General features: G+C 49.3%; 2 protein-coding genes across 6 annotated transcripts; both read right to left on the reverse strand.

Moving 5' to 3' along the window:
• Positions 1–405: 405 nt before the first annotated feature.
• VAMP2 (vesicle associated membrane protein 2) lies at positions 406–4,126 on the reverse strand. The gene is made up of 5 exons (XM_082859867.1): positions 4,011–4,126; positions 3,383–3,503; positions 2,762–2,920; positions 2,615–2,666; positions 406–2,004 (listed from the first exon to the last, which is right to left on the reverse strand). Coding segments are annotated over exons 1-5 (351 nt in total). The 5' UTR covers positions 4,013–4,126; the 3' UTR covers positions 406–1,987.
• Positions 4,127–15,623: 11,497 nt separating this feature from the next.
• TMEM107 (transmembrane protein 107) lies at positions 15,624–17,289 on the reverse strand (the record flags this gene model as incomplete). 5 transcript variants are annotated; one of them, XM_082860653.1, is made up of 5 exons in its annotated part: positions 15,624–15,693; positions 15,941–16,016; positions 16,765–16,865; positions 16,968–17,035; positions 17,203–17,289. In XM_082860653.1, 5 exons carry the CDS (start codon positions 17,287–17,289, stop codon positions 15,624–15,626), a joined length of 402 nt encoding a protein of 133 aa, XP_082716779.1. The 5 variants fall into 5 exon arrangements, with proteins under 5 accessions (XP_082716779.1, XP_082716777.1, XP_082716778.1 ...); XM_082860651.1 differs by having other exon boundaries at positions 15,920–16,016; XM_082860652.1 differs by having other exon boundaries at positions 16,765–16,883.
• Between the last annotated feature and the right edge of the window lie 7,863 nt (positions 17,290–25,152).

Here is a 25,152-nt window from a genome sequence, read left to right on the forward strand (position 1 = left end):
TGACCACGGGAGAGACTGCAGAGCATTTGAGACTTAAATCAAGGAGTAGAAAGGGATCCAATAAACAGCAGGAGCATGCCCGCAGGGAAGTTGGGGGGGGGGGGGGGAGCTGGGAAGCCCAGACCTCAGGGTTCACGGGACCGAGAGACAGTGGGATCATGAACATTTCCCATTATCAACTCCTGGTGCCCCCTCGTGGCCACTTGGTGAATCACACTTTGCCTTTGCCCTGCCCAAGGTCAGGCCCCCTGGCAAAGCTGTCCCTTCCAGATGCATCTTCTCAACCTTCCTGTTACACCTGCAGATCCAATACGCTTCCCACTGGTTAAGAAAAGATCTTAAAACACCACCTGGTTACTCATTACACATTTATTGTACATTTTCACAATCTGGATGCGCCACAGAATTGGGGGCATGGGGTGAGGGAAGGGGGGCAGGGGATACTGGGATAATATGGGGGGTCTAGAACACAGCACCCTCACCCCCAGCATCTCTCCCTACCCTTTCACACCACAGCTTCGATCTCCCTGCTCCCCCTCCACACAGGAACCTAGACTGTGGGGGGAAGAGTTTAGGGGGTGCCCTCCAGTGGCAGGTTAAGGGACTGCACCCTCAGACCCCTAAAATTGTGCCATTTAAAAAGACATTAGACCCTTCCTTCATCATTTCACCTAAGGAGGAGACCCGGAGAGGGGCAAGAATCCCCGTCTTGCAGCGCGTCCCATGCACACATTGGCAGTGACCAGTACTCCCAGCCTGAGTTCAAGGGGGCAGTCAGAGGAGCTGGGCAGTGACGGGGCAACACCCCCCAATGAGGGAGGAGGGATTTCAGTTCAGCCCCCAGCAGGGGTGGGGCCAGAGATTTCAGGAAGGAACTGGGGGGATTCTTTGCCCTGCCCCATCCTCCCCAAGGCAGTGATGACCCCCCCCGACACACTGGCAGCCACCTCTCCCAAGAGAGATCAGATTGTGGCCAACCCCCAACTCTCCTGGTGGGAGGAGGAGGAGGCAGATCAGGCAGATGGGAGGGAGGGAGACCCCATGGGAATGTCAACTGAGCACCCCACACGGAAACTGGGGAGCAGGAATGTGGGGAGAGACTCCAAGTGGCAGAATTATTGGTCCATCATAACACACTGAACTCCAAGACACTTACACACCAGCTGGGGGGAGGGAAAGGAGGGACAAGAGGTTTGGAAAATCGGGGTAGGGGAGGCAAACTGGACTAGGGGGGCTAGGAGGAGGCAATCCTGGGGGCCAGAAGAGCCTGGCTCCCCAAAAGCCCAGGCTCCCCACCACCTGCAAGTAACGTCATGCAAATGAAAGTGTGATACAAGGACCAACAGGGACTAACTCCTCAGTAAAAAAGAAACACAGGTTGAAAGACTGAACAGAAGAGAAAATGGGGGGGAGAAGGAAACCAAAAGGGATGTCAGTAGGCAAATGGATGCTAATTAACATGCTGGAAGCTCCCAAAAGACCTTGGGATTCTCAGGACCGTAAGGGACCAGTCTCGGAGCCTCCCAAAGATGCAAAGAAGATGCACCTAGGGAGGCCTGGACAGTTGCTTTTTATAATTTTTGCAGGGGGTGGAGGTATGGGGAAGTCCAGGGCGGGAGGAAGGATCAGCTAAATCCAAGGGAAGGAGGAAGAGGGGACTGCATAACAGATGCAAATGAAGGGGACTTGGGGCTGGTCAGGAAGAAAGGGAAGGAGGGAAAGAGAAAAAGGAGGTGATGAGAACCTCAGGAAGGGGTGTTAAGGACAACCGGAAAAAATCTTCTAGTAATAAAACTACAAACAGACCAAATATATATAATATTATATATGTATAAATAACAGCTGGCTATTTACAAGGGGGCACACACACGACACACACACACACGGATCCAGGGAGGTGGGCTGGAAGATATGGCTGAGAGGTGGAGGAGCAGCTGGGGGTGGGGGGGAGAGGCCCTTCTCTGGGCAGGGCAGGCTCCTCAGGGGTTTAAGAGCTGAAGTAAACTGTGGAGAGGGAAAGAGAAGGAAGAAGAGGGAGAAGGGAGAAAGAGAGAGAGAAAGCAGTGTGTCAGCCCGGCCCTGCTCCCATCTTCCCCACCTCCCAGCCGGTTGACATCCCTTCCCCTCTTGGCCTCAGGTTCTCCATCTGTAACACAAGGAGGCTGGACAGGTCGGTTCCAAGGTCTCTTCAACTCCACGGTATGGCCTTGGGGCCACAGACCCCTAATTCTCTGGGCCTCTGAGACCACAGCTCTCAGACAGTGGGGTGGTTGGCTTCCTAGCTGTTTCTCAAGCCCCTGGGTCTTTGCTGCTCTCCCACTCCCCAATTCCAGGGTTCCCAGACTGGGCTCCTAGGCCCAAAGGGTCCTCAAGGGAGCAGTGGGGATCCACCAGCTTTCCTGTTTCCAAAAATCTTAAGAGAAATTGCCCAGATTCAGGCAAAGAGCAAGCTAAACAGCTTCAAGGTTTGGGGCTGTGGATGAATCAGAACTTCTATTGGCAGCTATATGTGCTTTCTGCTGAATAGTAAAAACTAGGTTAATGACCTTCAAAACCCAGAAATGACAGGGGAAACCTCTTCAGGAAGGGGCCCTAGCCACTCCCACCTACTCACCGATGATGATGATGAGGATGATGGCGCAAATCACTCCCAAGATAATCATCATCTGGGGGCGAGAGGGGAGGGTCAGTGAGACAGACCATGATACTCCCATCCACCCCCACTCCTCCTACCTGCCCTCCCGCCTGCCTCCACCCTTACCTTGAGGTTTTTCCACCAGTATTTGCGCTTGAGCTTGGCTGCACTTGTTTCAAACTGGGAGGCCCCTGCTTGGAGTGCGTCTGCACGGTCGTCCAGCTCCGACAGCTTCTGGTCCCGCTCCAGGACCTTGTCCACGTTCACCCTCATGATGTCCACCACCTGGGGGAAGGCCCGCAAAGCAGGGGGAGTGTGCCAAGGCCCATCGCAAAGGGCACTCCTCCACCATGAGCCCACATATAGAACACGCACCCTGATGCTGCCTGGCTAACATGACAAGAACATACACAGAACATGCCTAGCATAGCCGCAGATGCGCCAAGGCATGCTGGTAGGCAGACATCTCAGATATCACAGCAGCACTCTCTATTTACCAAGCCTCAAGCAGCCTGCCGATCACCAGAGCACACCCGCCCAGGGTGAAACACCCCAGGCTAGCAAGGCTGACTGACACCTCACGGCCCTCCCAACTGCATGCTTACAAGGACCGGGCATGACATATTTTTGTCCCCAAACTCACTGACATGAAGTGCCGTCACCCCCAACCCCAGATGGGCCCGCACACCTGTTTCCCAACCCTCAGGGTCCTTCCCACTGGCCTGACACCCGCCCCCCACAACTCACCTCATCCACCTGGGCCTGGGTCTGCTGCAGTCTCCTGTTACTGGTGAGGTTTGGAGGGGGCGCAGGGGGGCCTCCCTCCCCAGCCGGGGCGGCAGGGGGGGCGGTGGCAGCCGTGGCCGACCTGAAGGGCAGGGACGGATCAAGACCCAAGGCCTGGAGCCCTTGGCTCCGCAGCCAGGGCCCCGCCCATCCGCCTGTCCATCCATCCGTTCCTCCCTTCCTGCTTCCCGGGAAGAAAGCTACCCGATGGGAACCCTGGACTCCGTCCGGCCCCGCGAGCGAGTTGTTGCGTGACCTTGAGTGAGGCCCCCTCCCCCCCCGGGCCTCAGTTTCCCCGCCTGTCAAATGAGGGTGGACCCGAAACGACAGGCGGCAGCGATGACAGGGGCGGGGCGGGCGCACGCCGGGTCCGCTCCCTCCCGCGGCCAGGGCCCGCGCGGCCAGCCGGGGACGCGGGGCCCTCCGGCTGCCTGCGCGCAGTCACTGGCGCCGGCCTGGTCTCGGGATGCGGGGCGCGCCGGGGGGCGCAAGTCGAACCCCGGGCCCTCCCTGGGCCTGGGCCTAAGGGCGGCGGCCGGCGGCCGGCGCAGGCCACCCGGTGCGGGCGCGGGCGCGGGCGCCAACTCACATGGCGGGGGCAGCGGGCGGAGAACTTGGCAGCAGCAGTGATGGCGGCGGCGGCTAGCGCTGGCTCCGACTGGCGCTGGCTGCCCGGGACAGGAAGATGGCGGCCGCACGTCACTCACATCCGGGCACTGCAGGCGGGGGCGGGGCGCGGCGGGCCTCTAGTCGGCAGCCGGGCCGCGGGGGCGGGGCGCGGAGGGCGGAGATCGCGGCTGGCTGGGCCTCTGGTCTGGCGCCGCGGAGCCCCAGCCACTCCTTCATCGCCTGGGAGCCCGGAGCCTGGCGGCCGCGGCTTCCCCACACCAACAGCTGGCCCACCCGGTCTGACCACAGCTCTCCCCGTCGTCCCCGTGCCCCTGACTCCTGGCCCTTACGGCACCCTTCAGCCCCAAACACGTCGTCCTCCTCCTCCGTGAAACCCATCAACCGGTCCGCACCCCACCCAGCCCCAGGTCTCGGCCTGCCCCCCAGGTCCCAACGCCTGCGGACCCGCCTTCAGCATGTGGAATGGGCGGGCGGAGGGAAATCAGAAGGGGCAAGTGCAGGTTCCCGGGCCATGCGGATAGCTGGGACCCCGCTGGTGAGGTGAAGTGGTGGCAGTTGGTCCCCAACCCCTTGCCCCGCAGATGGATATCTCAAGGGAGGTCTGGGGCCCCTGACAGCTGAGTAGGGGGGATAGCAACACGATCCTCACAGCTGAGGTTCAGACCAGGGGTCCGTGGCAGGAGAGGCCTGTCTGAGGTGCGGCAAGCTCAGGGCGCCGGGAGGAGGGCACGGGGCTGCCCCGCGGGGCTGCTTCAGGTGGTGGCTGCAGACTGGCCTAAACCTAGCTCCGTCCCAGAGTGGCGGCAGCTACCCTGGCAGCAGCAGGAGGGCTCAACCTCTGATCCCAGGCACAGGGCCTGGGCGAAAGGACAGGACTTTTGCGGGTGTGTGTGTGTGTGTGTGTGTGTGTGCGCGCGGTATGCGGGCCTCTCAATGTTGTGGCCTCTCCCGTTGCGGAGCACAGGCTCCGGACGCGCAGGCTCAGCGGCCATGGCTCACGGGCCCAGCCGCGCCGCGGCATGTGGGATCTTCCCGGACTGGGGCACGAACCCGCGTCCCCTGCATCGGCAGGCGGAGTCTCAACCACTGCGCCACCAGGGAAGCCCAGGACTTTCGCTTTTTTGTTGTTTTGTTGTTTTGGTTTTCCTTTAGGCGGAAGGACAGTAAGTAGGCAGGGACGGCACCTGCGGTACCCAGGTACTTGGTACTACTGTACGTGCAGATTAACCTCATGGGTGTCAGCCTAACAGCTCCTGTCCTGGCTCTGGACCCCAAATATACTACTGGGACCCGGTAGGAGATAATCCACTACCCCTGTCGTCCCTGACGCAGCAGCTGACACACCCACCCCGCTCCTTTCCAGAAGGACTGGCCCCCCTGAGGCAGGGGAAGATGGGAACAGGTGAGCTGCCTGTCCGGTGGGATGGGTCAGGACCAGCCTCAAGAGTGAAGAAGAAGACCTAGTGGCCCGGGGGCAGGGGTGCTCACTGTGTCCCTGGAAGGGGGGCAGGGGAGGCTGGTGGCCTTGGTCTCTGAGACAAACAGGAGCTAGCTTCTTCCCTCCCCCACCCAGGCTTCCCAGGGCCTCCGGGTGTGACAGCCTCCCCCATGCAGCACCCCACCCCCTCCCAGTGGAAGCCTGGGACTGGCTCTGTCACCAGAGGTGTCATTTCCCAGCTGTCCGGGGGAGGTGAGTGAACTGGGAGTGTGTGTTGGGTGTGGGGACCCAGCAGATCTAAGATAAGATGCGCTCAGCTCCCTTCCCCTCCCAGGAGCCGCCACTTCCCTGGTCCTTGGGCACTGACACAGAAGGTCTGGGTGGCTCAGCCTATGTGAAAAGGAAGAAAAGAGCAGCTTCCCTGATGGTCTCAGATGATGCTGTGGGAGACTAGCTCTTGCTTTTTGGCCCTGAGATTACTTTACTTTCTAGCCAGAGAACAAAGACGCCAAATTCCAGGCTTTTGAGTTCAAAAGCCTCAGGGTCTGGGTCTCAGACAGGTAAGGTTGGAAGGAGGTACAAACAGGCAGCGCTCCCCACCCACACCCTGCCCCGACACCCTATGCTAGCAGGGGAGAAGCTAGTGGAGGACCAGACACGATGATAGACACGGGTGTAAGAGTGATCCTCATTCCCCAACGGCCAAGTCCAGGGGACATGGAAGGGACGGAACCCAGAATACACTGGGGGAGCCAAGGCCATGCGGTGTGGCTTGGAAGGCTGGCACATTGCCATTGCTCTTGGATCCTGGGGGCAGCAGCAGCAGAACAGAAATGAGAGCACATGGACCCATGGAGGCGGGGACCCAGGAGGGTTTATCCCCAAGAGAGGACGCGCAGCTCACCGAGCAGCCCTCCCCACCCACCCCACCTATGCTGTGGTGCTAGGGAACTCCCCACATTTACATCAATGGTGGAGGCAGGAGAAGAGGTGGGGGTGGGGGAGACCAGGTGAGTTCACCTGGGAATGACGAAGAGAATGTTTTCTGCAAGCAGCTAGAATGGAGACCCAAAATAGAGGTAAATTGAACTAAAGAAAAATAAAGTAATATATTTGCATAACTGAGATCGTAGCTTCTACATTTACCTGCTTCTGGGGGGTGGTAGCCAAATTTCCAGGCTCCACTCCCAACGCTCATTCAAAAGATGTGCGAGGGGGCCAAGCACCTCCAATGATTCTGACGTAGGCGGCATGGCAGAGACCTTTAATAAAGGTTTAATAAAGGTTTTCTTTTGTTGCTTTTTCCTCTTCTAACAACTGACTTCAAAGCTGGGGTGGAAGGGAGCTGGGTCATTGCCCCACCGACTCATGAACTTGCTCCATCCACATGAGTCAAACTTGACCAAACTAGTAATTAATTTCAGAGACCTTGTGTGTCCCTCAACACAGCATGTACAGAAAAGGCCTTCTAATTAGGAGAATCATGCCCCTGGGAGGGCTGCATGGAATGGGGACCAAGGGCCTAGCCCCCCTCACAATCGGCTACTCAAACCCTGTGACCTCTGGCTCTACCCTCCAAACTGGAAGGCTCGGGGCTGCCTGCCAATCCCTGGGCTCCTGGAGGGAAGGGAAACTACCAGGTACCTACTGCATGTGAAGAGCTTTACATGGATTGCCACCCACATTCAGTGTCCTAATTACGCAAATAATATGACTGCATTCTCCTCAAAAAATATTAAAGCACTAGACATAAAACTGAGGTTCCCTTGGACACCCCCCACTTCATCTTCTTGTTTTACTTTCTGGAAGTTTTCCTGTGTCCTCCTTTTGGGGGGAAAAAGTTTTTTGTTATATTTATTTTTTTCCATTACTCTTTATCCTTAAATAAAGATGGATGTTGATTACCTTTTTAATTTCCAAAGTGCAATATCTTCTCGCATCTCTCTGCATCTATATTTTTTAAATGCAGTATTATATTGTAACCCAAGAAATAGGTAACAATCAAAATTCAAAAGGTACGAAAGAACGTACAGCGAACATTTGTCCTGAGCCACCCAAGACCCCTATTCCACACAGCTGCTGTTTCAGTCTTGTAAATCCTCCAGATTGGTTGGTGCAGAGACACAGACATAGATACTTCTTTTCTCTTTAAAAATACAAATGCTAAAAAAAAAAAAATACAAATGCTAACAGACTATATGCATTGTTTCCCCTTCCATTTTTTTCTTAACTTTCCAATTACAGAGTTTTTTTCTTTTTTTCTTGTGCTTCCTAGTTTCTCTATTTCTTCCAGATTTCTTTGATAGGCTTTCAATATCTGGGAGGAATATATGGAAGGAGTCTCTCTCTTTTCATTTTGGAGGCTTTCCTTAAATGTCTGCTGGTCGTTGGCTCTCTGTTAATATCTAATAGGGAGCCAGCAAGAAGCCGAGTGGAAGGTGTGTGTGTGTGTGTGTGTGCGCGCGCGCACGCGCGCGCGTGTAGGGGGAGGGCACTCATTGACTGTCGGCTTTGCTGTAGGACAGTGAAAGCATTTTACGCAGACTCCCAAATGTTGACAGGTGGCAGGCTTTCTCTGGGGCCGTTCAGTTTTTTGAGAGAATGTCCTCCATTCTCCATCCCTGTCCTGTATGGGTGTGGGTTGGGAGGGCAGGGTGGGAGTTCCTATTTCTAGCTTCAAGCCTCACCTCTGCTGCGCCTGGGGTCCCCAAGTCCAAAGCCTCCCCAAAAATGAGTGTGCGGAGGGTTGGTGTGTGTGACTCAGATGTGAGAGGTGAGGGAGACCCAGGGGTCTCGACACCCTGAACACAGGCTCTCGGCCACCCTCTGTGTTCAGCCAGGCCCTGACCCAGAGTCTAGGGACCTCCAGAATCGTGGAGCATCATTTCTTGTTCATTCTGTCACCACCCTTGGGCCACTGTCCAGCCTCTAAAGCCTGTTGGAATCTTTTTCTCCACTGCTGTCTTCTCTCCGGGTCTTTGTCCGTGTACATACATGCCTCTCTGACGCCTCTCCTGTTATCCAGTTCAGTTATGGAAGGGAGAGAAGACAAATGCTCATGTTCACATGTCTTCCATGTTTAGCCAGAAGTCTCACCACAGTTTATTTAACTAGTCCCTCAAGGACCAACTTTGGATTTTTTTTTTCTGTTTTTTTTCCGACCGCTCCTTGCAGAATCTTAGTTCCCTGACCAGGGATGGAACCCGTGCCCCCTGCCTTGGGCGTGTTGGAGTCTTAACCACTGGACCACCAGGCAAGTCCAAGGACCAGCTTTTAGGTTGTTTCCAATTTTTCCGCTGTTACAACAGTGCTCTTAGGAACATTGTTGTAAATACCTCCCACCATCAGTCAGCCCTCAGGACAATCCTGTGAAGTAGGTAGTGGCTTGATTTTACATCTGGGAAAACCTAGACTCAGAGAAATGCCTTGATGGGATCTTTTATTAAATTGGCTAGTCCGTGTTTTCTTTCATATATAGAATAAATATCTCTTAAATTTTTTTTCGTATGCAACATATTATAGTACATAAACTGGTACCTTTTTAATCTGTGTAGTTCTCCCTTCTCAGGTACCAAGCACAGCGCAGAAGCCGGGCAGGCACATGAATAATGAATGATGGTGAACCGCGGTCTCAGTGAGGAATGTTTTAAAGGAGAGCCCAGCACAGCAGGCCTGGGAGGCCTCCTGATCCCATACCCTCACTCTACAACCTTCCGTTTATTATTCATTAGAAGTTCACTGGGGTTAACAAGCTCCTCTATCAAACATTTGCTGAATTCAGTCAACTGATCTGGCCTGACAGCCAGGAGTCTCAGGTTCTGGTCCCAGATCTCCCTATCTGCATGATGACCTCAAGCGAATAGCTTTCTGCTTGGGCCTCATCTTCCTCATTTGTTAAATGAGGGCTCTTTCACTCTACAATGCCGGGCACCGTGCTGGCACCAGGAGCTACAATGATATACAAGAAAAGAGATCATTAAACAGAGCATGGGGAAATTCCCTGGTGGTCCAGTGGTTAGGACTCTGCTCATTCACTGCTGAGGGCGCAGGTTCAATCCCTGGTCGGGGAACTAAGATCCCGCAAGCCAAGCCGTGCGGCCAAAAAAATAAAAAAATAAAAACAAAACCCACAACACATCATGTTTGTCTATTATACCTCAATAAAGCTGGAGGGAATAAAAAGCACCCACCATGATCTTTGATGGACGTAATGATCAAGATACTTGCCAACACAGCTCAGACAGATTTAAACCAGAAAGGAGGCTCTGAGGGCTCACATGACTGGAGTGTAGCTGGAAACAGCAGGGTCCAGGTACTCATGTGATGTCGTCAGGGATCTGGTTCTCTGTTTCCAGGCCTGCTGGCCTTTGCCTTAGCTTCATTTCCAGACAGGGAACAGAAGCAGCTGCAGGCTCACATTCTTTTAAAATGTTAGTTAAAAAAAAAAAAAAGAATGTGGTTCAAAATTCCAAAAATTCAAAAGAGCATATGGAGAAAGTCTCTCTCTCACCCTTTTCTCCCAGCCCTCCAGCTTCCACCTCTCAGCCCCAGTCCTCCCAGTAGTTTCCCTCCTTCCAGAGATGCTCTGTGCACATAGCTTTCCACCTTTCTTTACACAAATAGAAGAACACCACACGAACTGTTCTGTAACTTGCTTTTGTCACTTACGTATCTTGGAGACTGTTCCATAACCGTGTATAAGGTTTGCTTTCGTCCTGGCTGCAGTGTTACATGGTAATGCAGTTTAACCAACCCCCTGTTGACAGACATTTGCTTCCAATCTTTTGCCACTACAAGCAAAGCTGCAAGGAATAATCTACACATTCCCATTCTACCTGTGTGCAAATCTGAAGGGCTAATTCCTAGATGTGAAAGTCCTAGGTCAAAGGGTATGGCTGTTTGTGATTGATTTTGATTTTGATAGAATATTGCCAAATTGCTCTCAGGTGGATGTGTTACCAATTTTTATTCCACCAAGAAACAGGTGAGGCTTGTTTACTTAAACCCAATACCCTCTTCAACTCTCTATGAAACTTCTTGGTCATTGAGTGTAAGTTAGGCATGATTTGCATCTGTCTTATGCTGAATGAAGTCAGGCATCTCTTCCTATATTTGAGAGTTCTTTATATTTCCTTTTATATTTCCTGTTCTGCGAAATGTCTGTACAGTTTTTTGTACATTTTTATTGTGTTGTCGGTATTTTTCTTACAGATTTGTAGGACATTTTTATGTATCAAAATTAGCTCTTTCTAATACGAGTTATGAATATTTTTCTTTAGATTTTCATTTGTCTTTTTTTTTTTTTTTTTTCTTTCTTAGCGGTACGCGGGCCTTTCACTGCTGTGGCCTCTCCCGTTGCGGAGCACAGGCTCCGGACGCGCACGCTCAGCGGCCATGGCTCACGGGCCCAGCCGCTCCGCGGCATACGGGATCTTCCCGGACCGGGGCACGAACCCGTGTCCCCTGCATCGGCAGGCGGACTCGCAACCACTGCGCCACCAGGGAAGCCCTCATTTGTCTTTTAACTTTCGCTTTTTTTTTACCACGCATACTTTTAACATTTTAAATACAGATTTAAATATATCAGTGTTTTATGACTTCTGCATCTTGTTTTCATACTTACGTCTTCCCTACTCCAAACTATTTACTTCTGTGGTATTCTTACCAGAAATGCATAACCTCAATCTAATCACGAGGAAACACTGGACAAATCCAAATTGAGGGACATTCTGCAAAATAACTCACCAGTGCTCTACAGATGTGTCAAGATCATGAAAGGAAAAAAAAAAGGGACTGTCTCAGTCCCTTTTTTTGGAAAAGCCTAAGGAGACGTGACAACTAAATGCAATGTGAAAGCCTGGATTAGATCCTGAGTCAGAAAAAATGCATTAATGGGAAAACCGGAAAAATTCAAATATGACTTGTAGATTAGTTAACAGTATTGTATCAACACTAATTTCCTGGTTTCCATAATTATACCATGGCTATGCAAGATGTGAACATGTGGAGAAGCTGGGTGAAGGGTATACAGGACATTTGTACTGTTTTTGAAACTTTTCTGTGCTCTAAAATTATAAGGTATTGATCCATATTTTCCCCCCAATGGCTACTCAGTTGTTCTAATAAACTTTATTGACTAATCCCTTTCCCCACTGATTTTTAATTTTTTTTCTTTTAAATTATAAAAAATACATAAAACTTACCATCTTAACCATTTTTAAGTGTACAATTCAGTAGTGCTAAGTACATTCATATTGTTGTACAACCAATCTCCAGAACTCTTTTCATCTTGCAGAACTGAAACTCTCTACCCATTAAACAACTCCCCCTTTTCCTCTCCCCCGGCTCTCGGCAACCACCGTTCTACATTCCGTCTCTATGACTTTGAGCCTCTACTCTTGGTCCCTCATATAAGTAGAATCGAGCAGTATTTGTTTTTTTCATGACTGGCTGACACTGATTAACAAGCCACTAATTTCACAATAAAATGAAAACCTATTTTTGATGCTAATTGGCAAAGCCTCGGGTGGTGGCTATGAGATAGATTGTTGAGGTGCTTGTAGTAAGTACTTCTGGAGCGTGAAGGAATTGAGGCACGGAGAGGTTTAGTGACCTGTTGGTGATCACACAACCAAGGAGAGAGGGTGCACGTTAACCCCAGGATTGGCTCCACAGCTCGCTTCTGGTCTCTGCCCTAGGCTGGGGATCACAGAAGAGAGCCAAGGCATGGAAACCAGCAGCATCTGGGTGGTGTCTGAAGAGGCGGATGAAGTCACCCAAGGAGTAGTGACCACCGGCACTTAAGAGGCGACAACCCAGTAATATGTCCCCAGTGACTGGCCAGCTCTGGGTTCTCAGTCAATATTCATCAGCTGAGCCTAAAAAGGAGCAGCCAGAACAGGGGGAGGTAAGCCAGGGGAACTAATTTCAGAAACGAAGGGAGAACAAATTTCAAATGAGGGGAGTGGTCAGCATATTGGAAAGAGATCAAACTCTAGTCTGAGAGGGAACCTCTGGATTTAGGAACAAGGAAATCATTGGTGATGAGAGGTTTCTTGGGATTATTGCAGGAGCAAGAAAGTGCTGGTAAATGTTTAACAACCCACTTTCCAAAAAAAGTATGCATTTGTGTATGTACATAAGTTTATTATAAATTTTACTGATATAAAGGATATGTAACAGAATCCACAAAAATAAAATGTACAATATTTTTTTATTGTAAATGCTATTCTGTATCCATGATTTCATAAATGGAGTTATAGCCTAAGTACAAGTGCAGTTCCAACGTGAACGTTCGTTGATGTTTTCATTTACGTTTTTGCGTAAGACAAAAATGAAACACACGATATGCTGAAACCTCACAGATTCCTCAATGACTTGAGCGATTTCTTTGCTGAAACTGACAACAGTTTTCAAATCCTGGAATGTATCCTCAACTTTCTGTGCTATTCACAGTGTAACAGCCTATAGACATGACATTTCAAGATTCTTTTTTTTTTTTTGCGGTACACGGGCGTCTCACTGTTGTGGCCTCTCCCGTTGCGGAGCAACAGGCTCCGGACGCGCAGGCTCAGCGGCCATGGCTCACGGGCCCAGCCGCTCCGCGTGGTTCTTCCCGGACCGGGGCACGAACCCGTGTCCCCTGCATCGGCAGGCGGACTCTCAACCACTGCGCCACCAGGGAAGCCCAAAGATTCTTTTTTAATTAATTAATTAATTAACTTATTTTTGGCTGTGTTGGGTCCTTGTGGCAGTGCGTGGGCTTCTCATTGTCGTGGCTTCATGGCTTCCCTTGTTGCGGAGCATAGGCTCTAATGCGTGTAGGCTTCAAGAGTTGTGGCTTGCAGGCTCCAGCGCTCAGCCTCAGTAGTTATGGCGCATGGGTGTAGTTGCTCCGCGGCATGTGGAATCCTCCTGAGCCAGGGCTCGAACCCGTGACGTTGCAAAGGTCCACCTTTTTTTCCTCGCGGACAACCTGCTCCCTTTTTTTCTCTGCTCCAGCCACACTCGAGGACCTCACTCAAACAGCTCCTGAGAAGCAGCACTCCTGCCACCTTCGGCAATTTCATCACTCCTTCGTAGCACCTGTAAATCGCCTCTGCAGCTTTTATAACAATTTAGAACTAAACTACTCTGGGAGTACCACACACTTCTGTCTCTTTCCATGAGCCGCAGTATCTGTGATGGCCGAGGATCAAACATCTACTCCCTCAGTGCCTACTACAGCATACAGTACTAGTATCCATAAAGAAGCGCTGTCAGAAAACAGAGAGAGCTAGGAAAAAGTTATCTACATATAGGAATCACCTGCAGGGCATCACCAGAAAACATCTCCTTGCATGTGTTTTTGGCCTCCTTGGTGGCGCAGTGGTTGAGAGTCCGTCTGCCGATACAGACGAACGCGGGTTCGTGCCCCGGTCCGGGAAGATCCCGCATGCAGCGGAGCGGCTGGGCCTCTCAACCATAGCCGCTGAGCCTGCGCGTCTGGATCCTGTAGTCCGCAACGAGACAGACCACAACGGTACAACGGTGAGAGACCCGCGTACAGCTTAAAAAAAAAAAAAAAAAAAAGCCTGTACTCCACCTTTTAAAACTGAAATGTACGAACAAAACTTTCCCAACACACACCAACCCTTCTCTTGAAAACGTGAGCTTGCAAATAAATATACTCACCCCGTGACAAGACCAAACCTTCGACTCCTGTAGTTTTCACAACACCTAACAGCGCGTTTCAATAACTTCTTTTTGAACGTATTCTTTCTATAAACTACCAAGCAAAAACAGGGTACTCTTACTTACACTATTGACTGAAAACAGAAGCTTCAACAGGTTCTTAGAAGAAAGATTCCACTACAAGGAAACTCCTGCAGAGCGAAATTAAACATTCAAAACTAATACTGCCAGAATAAAACCATAACAAATACAGAAGATGCACTCCTCAAAAACCCAAGGACACATAACACGTCATTAGAAACTTAAAAAATAACATTAACCAGCACTTACTACCACAGTATTTAACATATGCCTAAGAATTACCGCTACACGACCGCTCCAAAGGAAAAAAAAAAAAAAAAAAAAACCTAAACTTTCTCCTTCCAAAAATTACACCTCATCACTAACAAATCCGAAGAAACTCTTGTACTCTGGACACGAATAACACGTTTGTATCTTCTACTCAGTAAGTACACCATACCACTAAAAACACTTAACTATTACCCACGGAAAAAACTACACTAAAGATAAAGATCGTCAGAAAGAATCAGAGAGGAGCAATCAGGATGTTGCAAAGCCTGATTACGCATAGCCGTTAATCACGAAATCATGCGTGCTCCAATCATCATATTCCATTCTGTTCTCCAAAAGGAGAAACAGGTAAGGATTATCCTACCTGACGATACAGAAAACTGTGGGACATTCCGTACTCTGGGAAAAAGATTCCACTTTGAGCGAGGGTGAGAACCCAACACGTTACCCTGAGCAACCTAAAGCTATCTAGGTTCTTCCATTTCTGTTGCTACATTTATTTGCAGATGTTATAAAATATATTTTTGCATTTGACGTCAAAAAAGCATAGGCTAATTCCTCCCAGAACGCTCCACTCACTTAAGAGCCTGCTGTCCTACCCGGCCGCCTCACTTTATTTACATATCCCCGCCCACTCCCTTCCGCCAGAAATCTACCGTAATAACCAAAATAAAAGCGACATCTAGTATCTTAGAGTGCAAGACTGTTCCATTTCTATAGTAGATTGGCCACCCCAATTTTCTCCTGAAATTTTTATGTCTTGATCTATCTTTTTTTTTTTTTTTTTGGCCACGCTGCGCGGCATGCGGCATCTTAGTTCCCCGACCAGGGGTCGAACCCGCGCCCCCTGCAGTGGAAGCGCGGAGTCCTAACCACTGTACTGCCACGAATTCCAGTAAGTCTTGATCTTACCCTAAAATATATTTTTTTACAAAGAATTGTAAACAAAACTCATAACTCCAGACTCGAGAGACAATTACCCTAACACTGACATCCTCCACCAAGTGCAGTTTTAGGGGGAGGGCTGAAGTCTATGGTTTCCTTCTTCCAGGAACGGTGAGTGGTCCCTCGCTTCTCCAGCCTTCATCCCTACTTCCAGTCACGAAGGTATCAGAAAGGTTTCTTTTTCAGCCCAAAGACGCTGATGAATAATGCTATTTCGGTGATGGCTGGGATGGCACTATGGAAGGTAGGTGATAGGTTCAGGGCCCCTTCCAATAAAAACATCCAAATCCCCAAGCCAGCAATCCCACCCCCAAAGTGTAGGAGTGGGGGACCTCAAAAAGACCACGGGATGTTGAGTGGATCTGATATCTTATACATGGAGTAAAGGGCTGGGTAGGGGAAACCTTCAGATTTAAAGTAAACCGTCCTTCCCCGTCCTCAAACATTGGGTGCTACCATACCTGCAGAAGACAAAAATGTACCAGTACATGGTGCACTCCCAACGCTCAAATATGAAGAAGGATAGGGCCACAGATGCACTACAGTGAGCCCCAATGGCTTGGGAACGCACCAGAGTCAAGGAAAGCCTTTGGATCAATAGGTAGTGATGGGCCAGAAAAGGCCAGTGGTGGGACTGGCATCTGCATTCTGGTTCACCTCCTGGAGAGCAGGGCACCTCTTGCTCCCTTTACCACACTGCAAAGGTCAGAGTCAGCAGCCCTGACTTCTGAGTTTTAGGACTGCCATGTGAGTGGAGGCCAGAACTGAGCCTGCACAGCTGGGGCCCCAAGCTACTGCCACCCCATATCTATCAGGTGAAGTAGTAGGCTCCCCACCTACTCCAAGCACACGGGAACGCTCACAGTGACATTATACACCCTGCTAGAATCACTCTCCAGCACCCTGGTCCTCCCCGTCCACTATCCCAGTGTCAAGAGCCTTCCCTGATCCATCTTCCTCAGTCTCTTCTGCATTCCCATAGTGCTTCACATCTTTTCACATCCTATGGCACAGTGCTTATCACACTGAATTACAGATGTCTGTCTGTCTGCCTCTTCCTCAAGATAGAAAACTGTGTTTTACTCCCATTTTGAGATCTCCAGTGCCTGACGCATAGCAGGAGCTTAACAAATGATCAAAGATTGTATTAAATCTTCTACATTACCTAAGAAGATCTCTCAACTGGAGGGATTCTGTTTGCCTGCTAGGGCAAACACCACTGTGCCAGAAAGGCCTAGTTAGGTGGCTGAAGGGCGTTAAGATGGAAATGGGCCGTACAGGAAAGGTGCACAAGTAGAAAGGATACAGATGAGGCTCTGGGTGCTGTTGAACATGGAAACTCCTGAGAAGAAACCGGCCAGCTCCACTGCAAAGAGGGCCAGGGTGACAGAGAGCGCTGCCACCAGCCTGCAGAAAGGAAGGGAGCTGGCTTAGGCCTTCTGGCCTTTTTCTAACACCCCTTCACTCCCACTACTGCTTAATTCTGACCACCCTGCCCCAAGTACTCACTGCATGTCCTGCTTTTCATACTCCTCAGGGGTAAACTTGAGAGGCAGGCAGGCCTGGATGTTGCTGTCCTGGGGAGCAGGGCAGAAAGAAAGAGAAGTTGAAAGAGGGTCGGGCGGCGGATGGCGGGGGAATGGGAGGACCCCACCGGGTAAGGCCCCGGGGGAAAAGATGCGGGGGGGCTGGGACCACCCCAAGGTGGGAAGGGGGGCGAGAGGAGGGGGGCCATGGGTCTTACCCGCGACCAAAATAAGGTGATGACGACCACCAAATGCGCCAGGAGCGTCAGAAAGCGAGAGGGCACGAGTCCCGAGATCCGACCCATGGCCCCCTGGGTAAGGGTTACCTCCTGGAGCAGAGGCCGTGGTCTCTGGAACTGGAAGCTCAGGGAGGGCCACTCCTCAAGTCTCCCAGGCTAGCCTACAAAAATTCGACGTACTCCGCCTTCCCGCTCGCGCTGGTGCCGCCCAGTTGCCTTGGTAACCGCCTAAGCGGGGTCTACGACGGGAATCTCTGAAAATATCGCGAGAGCAGTAAATTATCGCGCCGCCGAGAACCCCCAGAGGATCGCGGGTATGGGTCCTCTGTACCTCGTCCCGGCCGGGTGCGGACAGCCAGCCGCCTCCCCGCGCGCAGCCGAGCTGTCGGCACCTGAGAGTGTGCGGCGGTGGCGCGGTCCCGCACTGCCGACTCTGCCTGCGCAGCCACGGCGAACGGAAACCCGCCCTGCCTAGCCCAGGACACTCCTTCCTACCCGGATGCCCACGCCGGGAGCCGCCCGGCCCCCAGCCCCCGCTGCGCTGCCCAGGACGACCCTCCGGATACCACTGTCACCGCCACGCCGGCCTTAGGGCATCGCCATGCCTGAGGCCTGGACACTCTCTTCCATCCTCCGTATCCGTTTAGCTTCCACCTGCCCTGGGCCGAACTTGGAGAGGTGGATGCCCCTACGTTGCCCGGCTGTCGTTTATTCTCCCGGAGCCCCTGGTTGTCGGCGGACAACCGCTTGTCGGCAGACAAGGTTCATACCTGAACCTTCCTTGATTCGGGTTCCCCCCAACCACCTCCCCAGACAACTTGCTCAGATTGGTGAGGGATTTGCGGAGTGCAGAAAATGGCCCGCTCTCCTGAACTAGGGTGTGGATGAGAGACTTGTTTAGGGAAGGGAGTGTACGAGAAAAGGGGGTGGAGCGGGGAGTGGAGGAAGAGAATGAAACCCCGCGTCCCTGGGAGGCAAGGATCGAGGGCGGAGATGCAGACTCCGCAACGATTTCCTTATCTCTTTGAGCTGTGGGCACGACTTAGCCCAACTACAGTCCAAGCATCTCTCACTATCGCGACCTCACTGACCTTTGGGCCTCAAAGGGGATCCCTGCAGAACGGAAAGTTCTCGCCCGCATTCATTGCTCACAGTCTAGTCACAACCTCGCAGGGGCCTCCCTACCCACTTACCAGATCACCTCTCTTCCTACTGTCAAGAATAATAATGGATAAACATCTATAGTAAGAATAGAAAAGAGTTTTATTTGAACCAAACTAAGGACTAGCCCGGAAGCCCACTTCCCACATCACTCTGAGAAACTGCCCCAGGGAAGCATGGTTTCCAGTACAGTTTTATATCTGGTCAGAACAAAGAACATTAAACAAGTAAGTGTTACATTTCTTCATTTTTTTTTTTTTAAAAAAAGAACAGACCATGAGTACACAGCAAGTCAGTATGGTGTTGGCACCTGGGAAGGGAGTCATCATCAAAAGAGGACCAGCATTGGCATCCCAAGATGCCATGTTTATTTTTAACATGGACATTCTTTACTTCTGGTCAGTGTGCCCTTTTCTTTAATAAAGCAGGTGTACAATGTATGTTTGATAGGCCACAAACAGGCTGTTTTAGTTAGCATAAAATTCAAGTTAGGGGCTTCCCTGGTGGCGCAGTGGTTGAAAGTCCGCCTGCCGATGCAGGGAACACGGGTTCGTGCCCCGGTCCGGGAAGATCCCACATGCCGTGAAGCCTGCGCGTCCGGAGCCTGTGCTCCGCAACGGGAGAGGCTACAACAGTGACAGACCCGCGTACCGCAAAAAAAAAAAAAAAACAAAAATTCAAGTTAACTCATGTTTAAGCCAGAATGACTTCCCCATACCTCAATATGTGAACATTTCTTTTATCACTACTCTTCATCTCAGTGCTTCTAGGAGGGTCTAAACTACAAACCCTAGAGGCATATTTTATTTCTTCATTCATTCATTCAACAGATATTCATTGACTAGCTATAAGTCCCAGGCACTGTGCTGGGCTCATGTTCTTGAGGAACAAGTCAGAAGTGTCTACCTTCCTGGGGTCAGAGAGATCGACTACAAACAGGCAAACAAATAATATATCTGCATGATAATAAGTGCTGTAAATAAAAATTTTTAAGGGAAATATTAGAATAATGTGATCAAGGAAAGTTTCTTTGAAAATGGGTCATTTGTTCTTAAACTTTGTTTTAGGAAATGTGGTCAAAAATGAGAGGAAATGCTTTTCTCTCTTCCAGGTCCCCAATGTAATAAATGGATTTCCTTTTTTCTAAACCAGTGGGTGAAAAAATTCATAAGTCAAAGAGACAGTCAAAAGATGTTTCCTCAAGGTCATGAAAGACAAAGAGATGTGACAAAAATGGGCAAACGACAAGGTCCTGCTGTATAGCACAGGGAACTATATTCAATATCCTTGATAAACCATAATGGAGAAGAATATGTATCTATCTATCTATCTATCTATCTGAATCACTTTGCTTTACAGCAGAAATGAACACAACATTGTGAAACAACTATACTTCAAAAAAAAAAAAAAGACGTGCCAAATTTGACATGAGAAATTTAATGTGTGATCCTAATGGATCCTGGATCAGGAAAAAAATTTTTTTATTATAAAGGACATTAGTGGAACAACTGGCAAAATTTGAATAAGGTCTCTAGCCTAGATAATAGTACTGTATCGGTGTTAATTTCCTGAGTTTTTGATAATTCTACTGCCTTTATGGAAGAGAATGTCCTCGTTAGAACTTTTCTCTGGGAATAGAAAGCCCAGGACTTCAGAGCCACGCTCCCCCAGACAGTTTATCGGGTCTGACTATTCACAGGTGAAGGAAGCACTGTCCTAGAGTGAAAGTGAGGAAAGCCCATGACCCGCTTTTGCAAGATTCTCCAAGGTCCCTGGAGCAAATAGAATGAACAGAAGGAGTCAGCTGTATGAAGATCTGGGGAAAGAGCATTCCAGGTCAGGCACAGCAAGTGCAAAGTTCCTTAGGTGGGAACAAGCCCAGTGTATTTGTTGAACAGAAAGGGAGCTAGTGTGTCTGAAGCCCATAATGGAAGGGGAAGAAGTGATCAAGGCGAGGTGGGATGGGTAGACAAGGGACATGGCCTTGCAGCCATGCGGAGGGACAGGCTCAGATTTGTATAACATACATAGATGACTTTGGTTGCAACATGGAGAATGGATTTTAAGATTTTAAGCAGAAGGTCTATGAAGAAGCCATGGTGTTATCCAGGAAAGATAGGATGAGATTGGACCAGAGTGGAGTCAGGGAGGTGGAGTGAAGTGGAAGGAATCTAGAGATCCTTAGAAGATAAAGTCTGAACATGGGGCTGTGGGTGGATGAGAAAAAGGGAGCAGTCAAGGATGACTGCTAGATTTTGGGCTCCAGCAGCTGGAAGTTTGGGGTATTCTGCTCATAATAGCCTTCCTGCCTAGGGGACCTATAGATAGTAAGAACTGGGCAGTCACAGTTCACATTGTGAATTAGTAAACAGCAAGCATTTAGGTCTGTCCTGTCACTTTCCATGACCTTGGTTCAGGGAAGCCTGCTCTACAGTCTCACAAAAGCGAGTTTTGGAGCCACCCTGTGGCCATAGGAGGTATTGCTGGTGACCAGGTGTCCTTCCCCAGGGGGCCACTCGTCCCAGGGCTGGAACTCACATGTCCCAACATTTGAACTGGTCATAAAAGAATTTAGAAAAACATTTTTTAAATCACAGAAATATTCAAATATATGTAAAGATAAAGAAAAATAAAGAAAACCCCATTTGAAGCCTACCGTTCTGCTTCAGCAATTACCAACACATGACCAACATTTTTTCAGCTATCTTCTCCCTCCCAGTCCCACTGGGTTATTTTGAAGCAAATCCCAGACATCACGAAATAATTCTGTCCAGGAGGAAGAAATTTCCCCCCATCTCTCTTGAGTTCTTTTAGCTGATCTAATAATTACGTTGACACAAGACATTAACAGGAGGAAAAAAACAATTTAATTCATACACAGGGAAGTCTCATAGAAATGGGACCACCGAAGTGACCAAAGCAGGCTGTTTATATATCATTGTTTGACAAAGAAATATTATTTGTGAAGATTTAACAAAGGGGCTTGTGCTAGGGGTAGCTGACTAATGAAGACATTTGTTACACAGCTTTCTTAGCCTTAAATTCCCTCATTCTGGTGATGAAATAAAATTTATATTTTAAGGCAGGACAAGAGAAACTAAACATAAAATTCTCTCTGTGTGTTTGTTTGGGCCTCCTCCCTCTCTCCCTAATGTGCAGTGTGTATCTGCATTACACATTAGCCAGAGCTCCTCAAAGACAGAAGTGACTGCTCAACTGTAAAGATCAATTTTCCCCCCTTTCTTCTGATGCTAGTAGTGTAACTTTTTTTTTTTTTAACTTTTTAAAAGAATAGCATTCTTTCCCAACTCTGTAGGGCGTCATGGTGACTTGCCGGTCACTTTGTAAGTGCTTACCTGGACTATGTACCTTGGTGAACTTTATGTAATACATCAGTATGTCATTTTGATGTACGATCCCTTGTCTTGAAAATGCATATGACTGTGCCTTGGACTTTTAACAGGCAGCACATCATGCTTGCTTGTCTCTCTTTTTCTGGTTTTTAATCTGAGCAGTGGGTTCAGGTGTAGTCAGACTGAGGCAACCACTGTAAAGTTCCCCATCAGTTTTTCACCTACTGGTTTAATTAATCGTCACTGCCTAGCTCCATTATTTCAAGGGGGGGTTGCAAACTGGGGATGTCCTAATTCTATCATTCCTTCTGCATTTGTCACCTGGGATTCTCCTGTAAATAAGAATGTGCCCTTATCGACTCATTGTTTACCATGAGATACAGGTCATACAGGAAAGGTTGGATAAATGTGTGATTTTCATTCCATTAGTTACCAGTTTTCAGAATAATGGTTCCCCAGTATCCTCCCAAAGTGACTAATTAGTTGTTTTTAGTTGTTAGATTTTAACATCTTTTGTGTGTTTCAGTGCATTGCAGTTGTTTTGCTCTTTGAGTCTCAGATTGTCTCAGTCTGGGGTCAGCACTGTCCAACAGAACTTTCCATGATGATAGAGATACTCCACATTGTCTCTGTCCAGTATGGTGGCCAGCTAGCTCCCTGTGGCTACTGAACACTTGAAATGTGGCGATTTGGACTAAGGGACTGAATTTTTAAAATTTAACTTGATTTCAATAGCCCCATATTGAATAGCCACCCTAGTGGCTACCATATGTAGCAATGCAACTCTGGACAGAATAATTTATTGGTTTCTAAAATTTGGAAACTGAAGGTTTCCCTGGTGGCACAGTGGTTAAGAATCTGCCTGCCAGTGCAGGGGACACAGATTCAAGCCCTGATCCAGGAAGACCCCACATGCCGCGGAGCAACTAAGCCCGTGTGCCACAACTACTGAGCCCACGAGCCACAACTACTGAAGCCTGAGCGCCCAGAGCCCGTGCTCCACAACAAAGAGAAGTCACTGCAAGGAGAAGCCCGTGCACCGCAATGAAGAGTAGCCCCGGCTCGCTGCAACTAGAGGAAGCCTGTGCGCAGCAACGAAGACCCAACGCAGCCAAAAATAAATAAATACATTTTTTTAATGATAAAAAAATAATACAATTAGAAAAAAAAATTGGAAACTGATAGGATGAATGGAGGAGATTTCAACATCAGAGAGTACTCTGGATAGTAACTGGACTAATCATACTTCTCATTTGCTGCAGCAACTCTCTGGGCCTAGAGATCAAGTCCATGTTCCCATTCCCTGGTACCATATTCACTGACTCAACCTCCCCTCCTAGCAACAGTTTCCACCTCACTCCATGCTCTTCAACTACCCAGACTCCTTCCTCTACAAGCCAGTCTCTTGCCCACTCTAGTACTTCTGCTAAAGCTATCCCTCACTGAGTTCACAAGTGCTTATTAAATACATACCATAGTCCTGGGTGCTAGGAATGCATATTCCCTACTCTTGAGTAACTTAGAGTGTAGTAAGGGAAACAACTGGGCAAAAAATTAAAAGGCGGCATTTTAAGTGTTACCTTGGAGGAGACACAGGAAGGACCTCCTTCCCCAGGTGGGGGAAGAATTGGGGAAGAGAGAGCTTCTCAGTTGAGTCTGGAGGGGTACATAAGGGTCAGCCAGGTAAAGAAGGACTGAGAATATTGCCAAACTCAGGTTTGGCTAAAGCCAATACTTGAGAGATAAGCGTTGGCTGGAAAGGAAAGCTTGCTTTATTCAGGAGATCGGCAACCTGGGGAGAAGGTGGACTCACGTCCAAGAACCAACTCTGAAGATTCTGCTGGACCATGAAAGTTTTTAAAGGGAGATAGGGAAAGCTAATTGCAGGTAATCATTAGGGGAGGGGGTCGTAGTCTTTGTTATCTTCCACTGTGTTCAGACTTTCTTCTGATTCGTTGGTGGTAAGGTAACAGGGCGGTGTTCCAGTAATATTGTGCTCAGCCTGAAGTTACCATCCTCCATCTGGGTGGGGGTCTTTGTTCCTTCAGATGAGCTCAAAGATATACTGTTATATACTTTCCTTGAGGAGGAACCAGGACCCTGCCCCATGCTGCTGCACTATTGTTTCTTGACTGCTCCTCCTTTGTTTCTACATTCCCTCCCTTCCTTGATTAGCAACTATTAGAATCTGCCCTTTTGGTACCCAGGGAAGGTCAGGGAGGTTGAATGAAGCCTATTTCCTGCTAATGGGGAAACAGGGCACAAGGAAAATTTGTGCCCAGGAGGGCCCCACAGGGTCCTGCTCCATTTCAGAAAGACCATCAAGCAATACCAGGGACAGTGACACAGAGACAGCTGTGACCAAGGTGAGTTTAGGCGACTGTAAATAAGGCAGCAGCGTTGTCACACGGGACGGGAGGAGGCAGTGGCTGAAGAATCATGCAAGGACTAGAGAGTTATGATAACAACAACCATAATAATTGAGTGGTGATTACCAGCCATGTTCTAATAATTATCTACTATAATCTTTACTATTTTAATCTTTACTATTATAATCTTTACTATTTTACAGGTAGGGACATTGAAATACAGAGAGGTTCAATAACAAGCTCAAGTTACACAACTAGTATTAGCAAAGCCTGATTATGAACGCTGGCAACCTGGTTCCGGGACCCACATGCTTAAGAAGCACCTGGCCTTGGGGGCCCAGCCAATAAAGTAGTATTTGAACCCGAAGGTGATGGTGAAACAGGAGGGAAGGGGGCAGGGCACAACCGTTAAAAGAATGACATAGGGCTTCCCTGGTGGCGCAGTGGCTGAGAATCTGCCTGCCGATGCAGGGGACACGGGTTTGAGCCCTGGTCTGGGAAGATCCCACATGCCACGGAGCAACTAGGCCCGTGAGCCACGACTACTGAGCCTGCACGTCTGGAGCCTATGCTCCGCAACAAGAGAGGCCACGATAGTGAGAGGCCCGTGCACCGCGATGAAGAGTGGCCCCCACTTGCCGCAACTGGAGAAAGCCCTCGCACAGAAACGAAGACCCAACACAGCCAGAAATAAATAAATAAATAAATAAATAAATAAATAAATAAAAAAGAATGACATAGTCGTTGAGGATACGACATAAAATGGTTAGAACCAACTAGGTCCAGGATGGCAGAAGATTCCACTTCCAGAAGACCTTGAGCCTCATTATAGGCTCACTGTAATACACTAGCATACGCTAAATAACACCCACAGGCGCCATGGCAGTTTCCAGGCCAACCATAAAAGTACAAAAAGTGGGTGGTGGCCCAATTCCTGGAAATCCCCGCCCTTCCCTAAATAGTTGGAATAATCCTCCCACTCGTTAGCCTGTGAAATTACCCAGCCCATAAAAACTAACCACCCTATATTTTGGCAGCTCTCACTT

This window comes from Leucopleurus acutus, assembly GCF_964270905.1.
Source record: "Leucopleurus acutus genome assembly, chromosome: 19".
Classification (NCBI taxonomy): Eukaryota; Metazoa; Chordata; class Mammalia; order Artiodactyla; family Delphinidae; genus Leucopleurus; species Leucopleurus acutus.

Coding starts and splice junctions, on each gene's coding strand:
- VAMP2 (XM_082859867.1), bottom strand. Junction 2,921..3,382: donor CCCAGGCCCAGGTGGATGAG/GTGAGTTGTGGG, acceptor GCCTTCCCCCAG/GTGGTGGACATCATGAGGGT. Junction 2,667..2,761: donor ACTGGTGGAAAAACCTCAAG/GTAAGGGTGGAG, acceptor TCTCGCCCCCAG/ATGATGATTATCTTGGGAGT.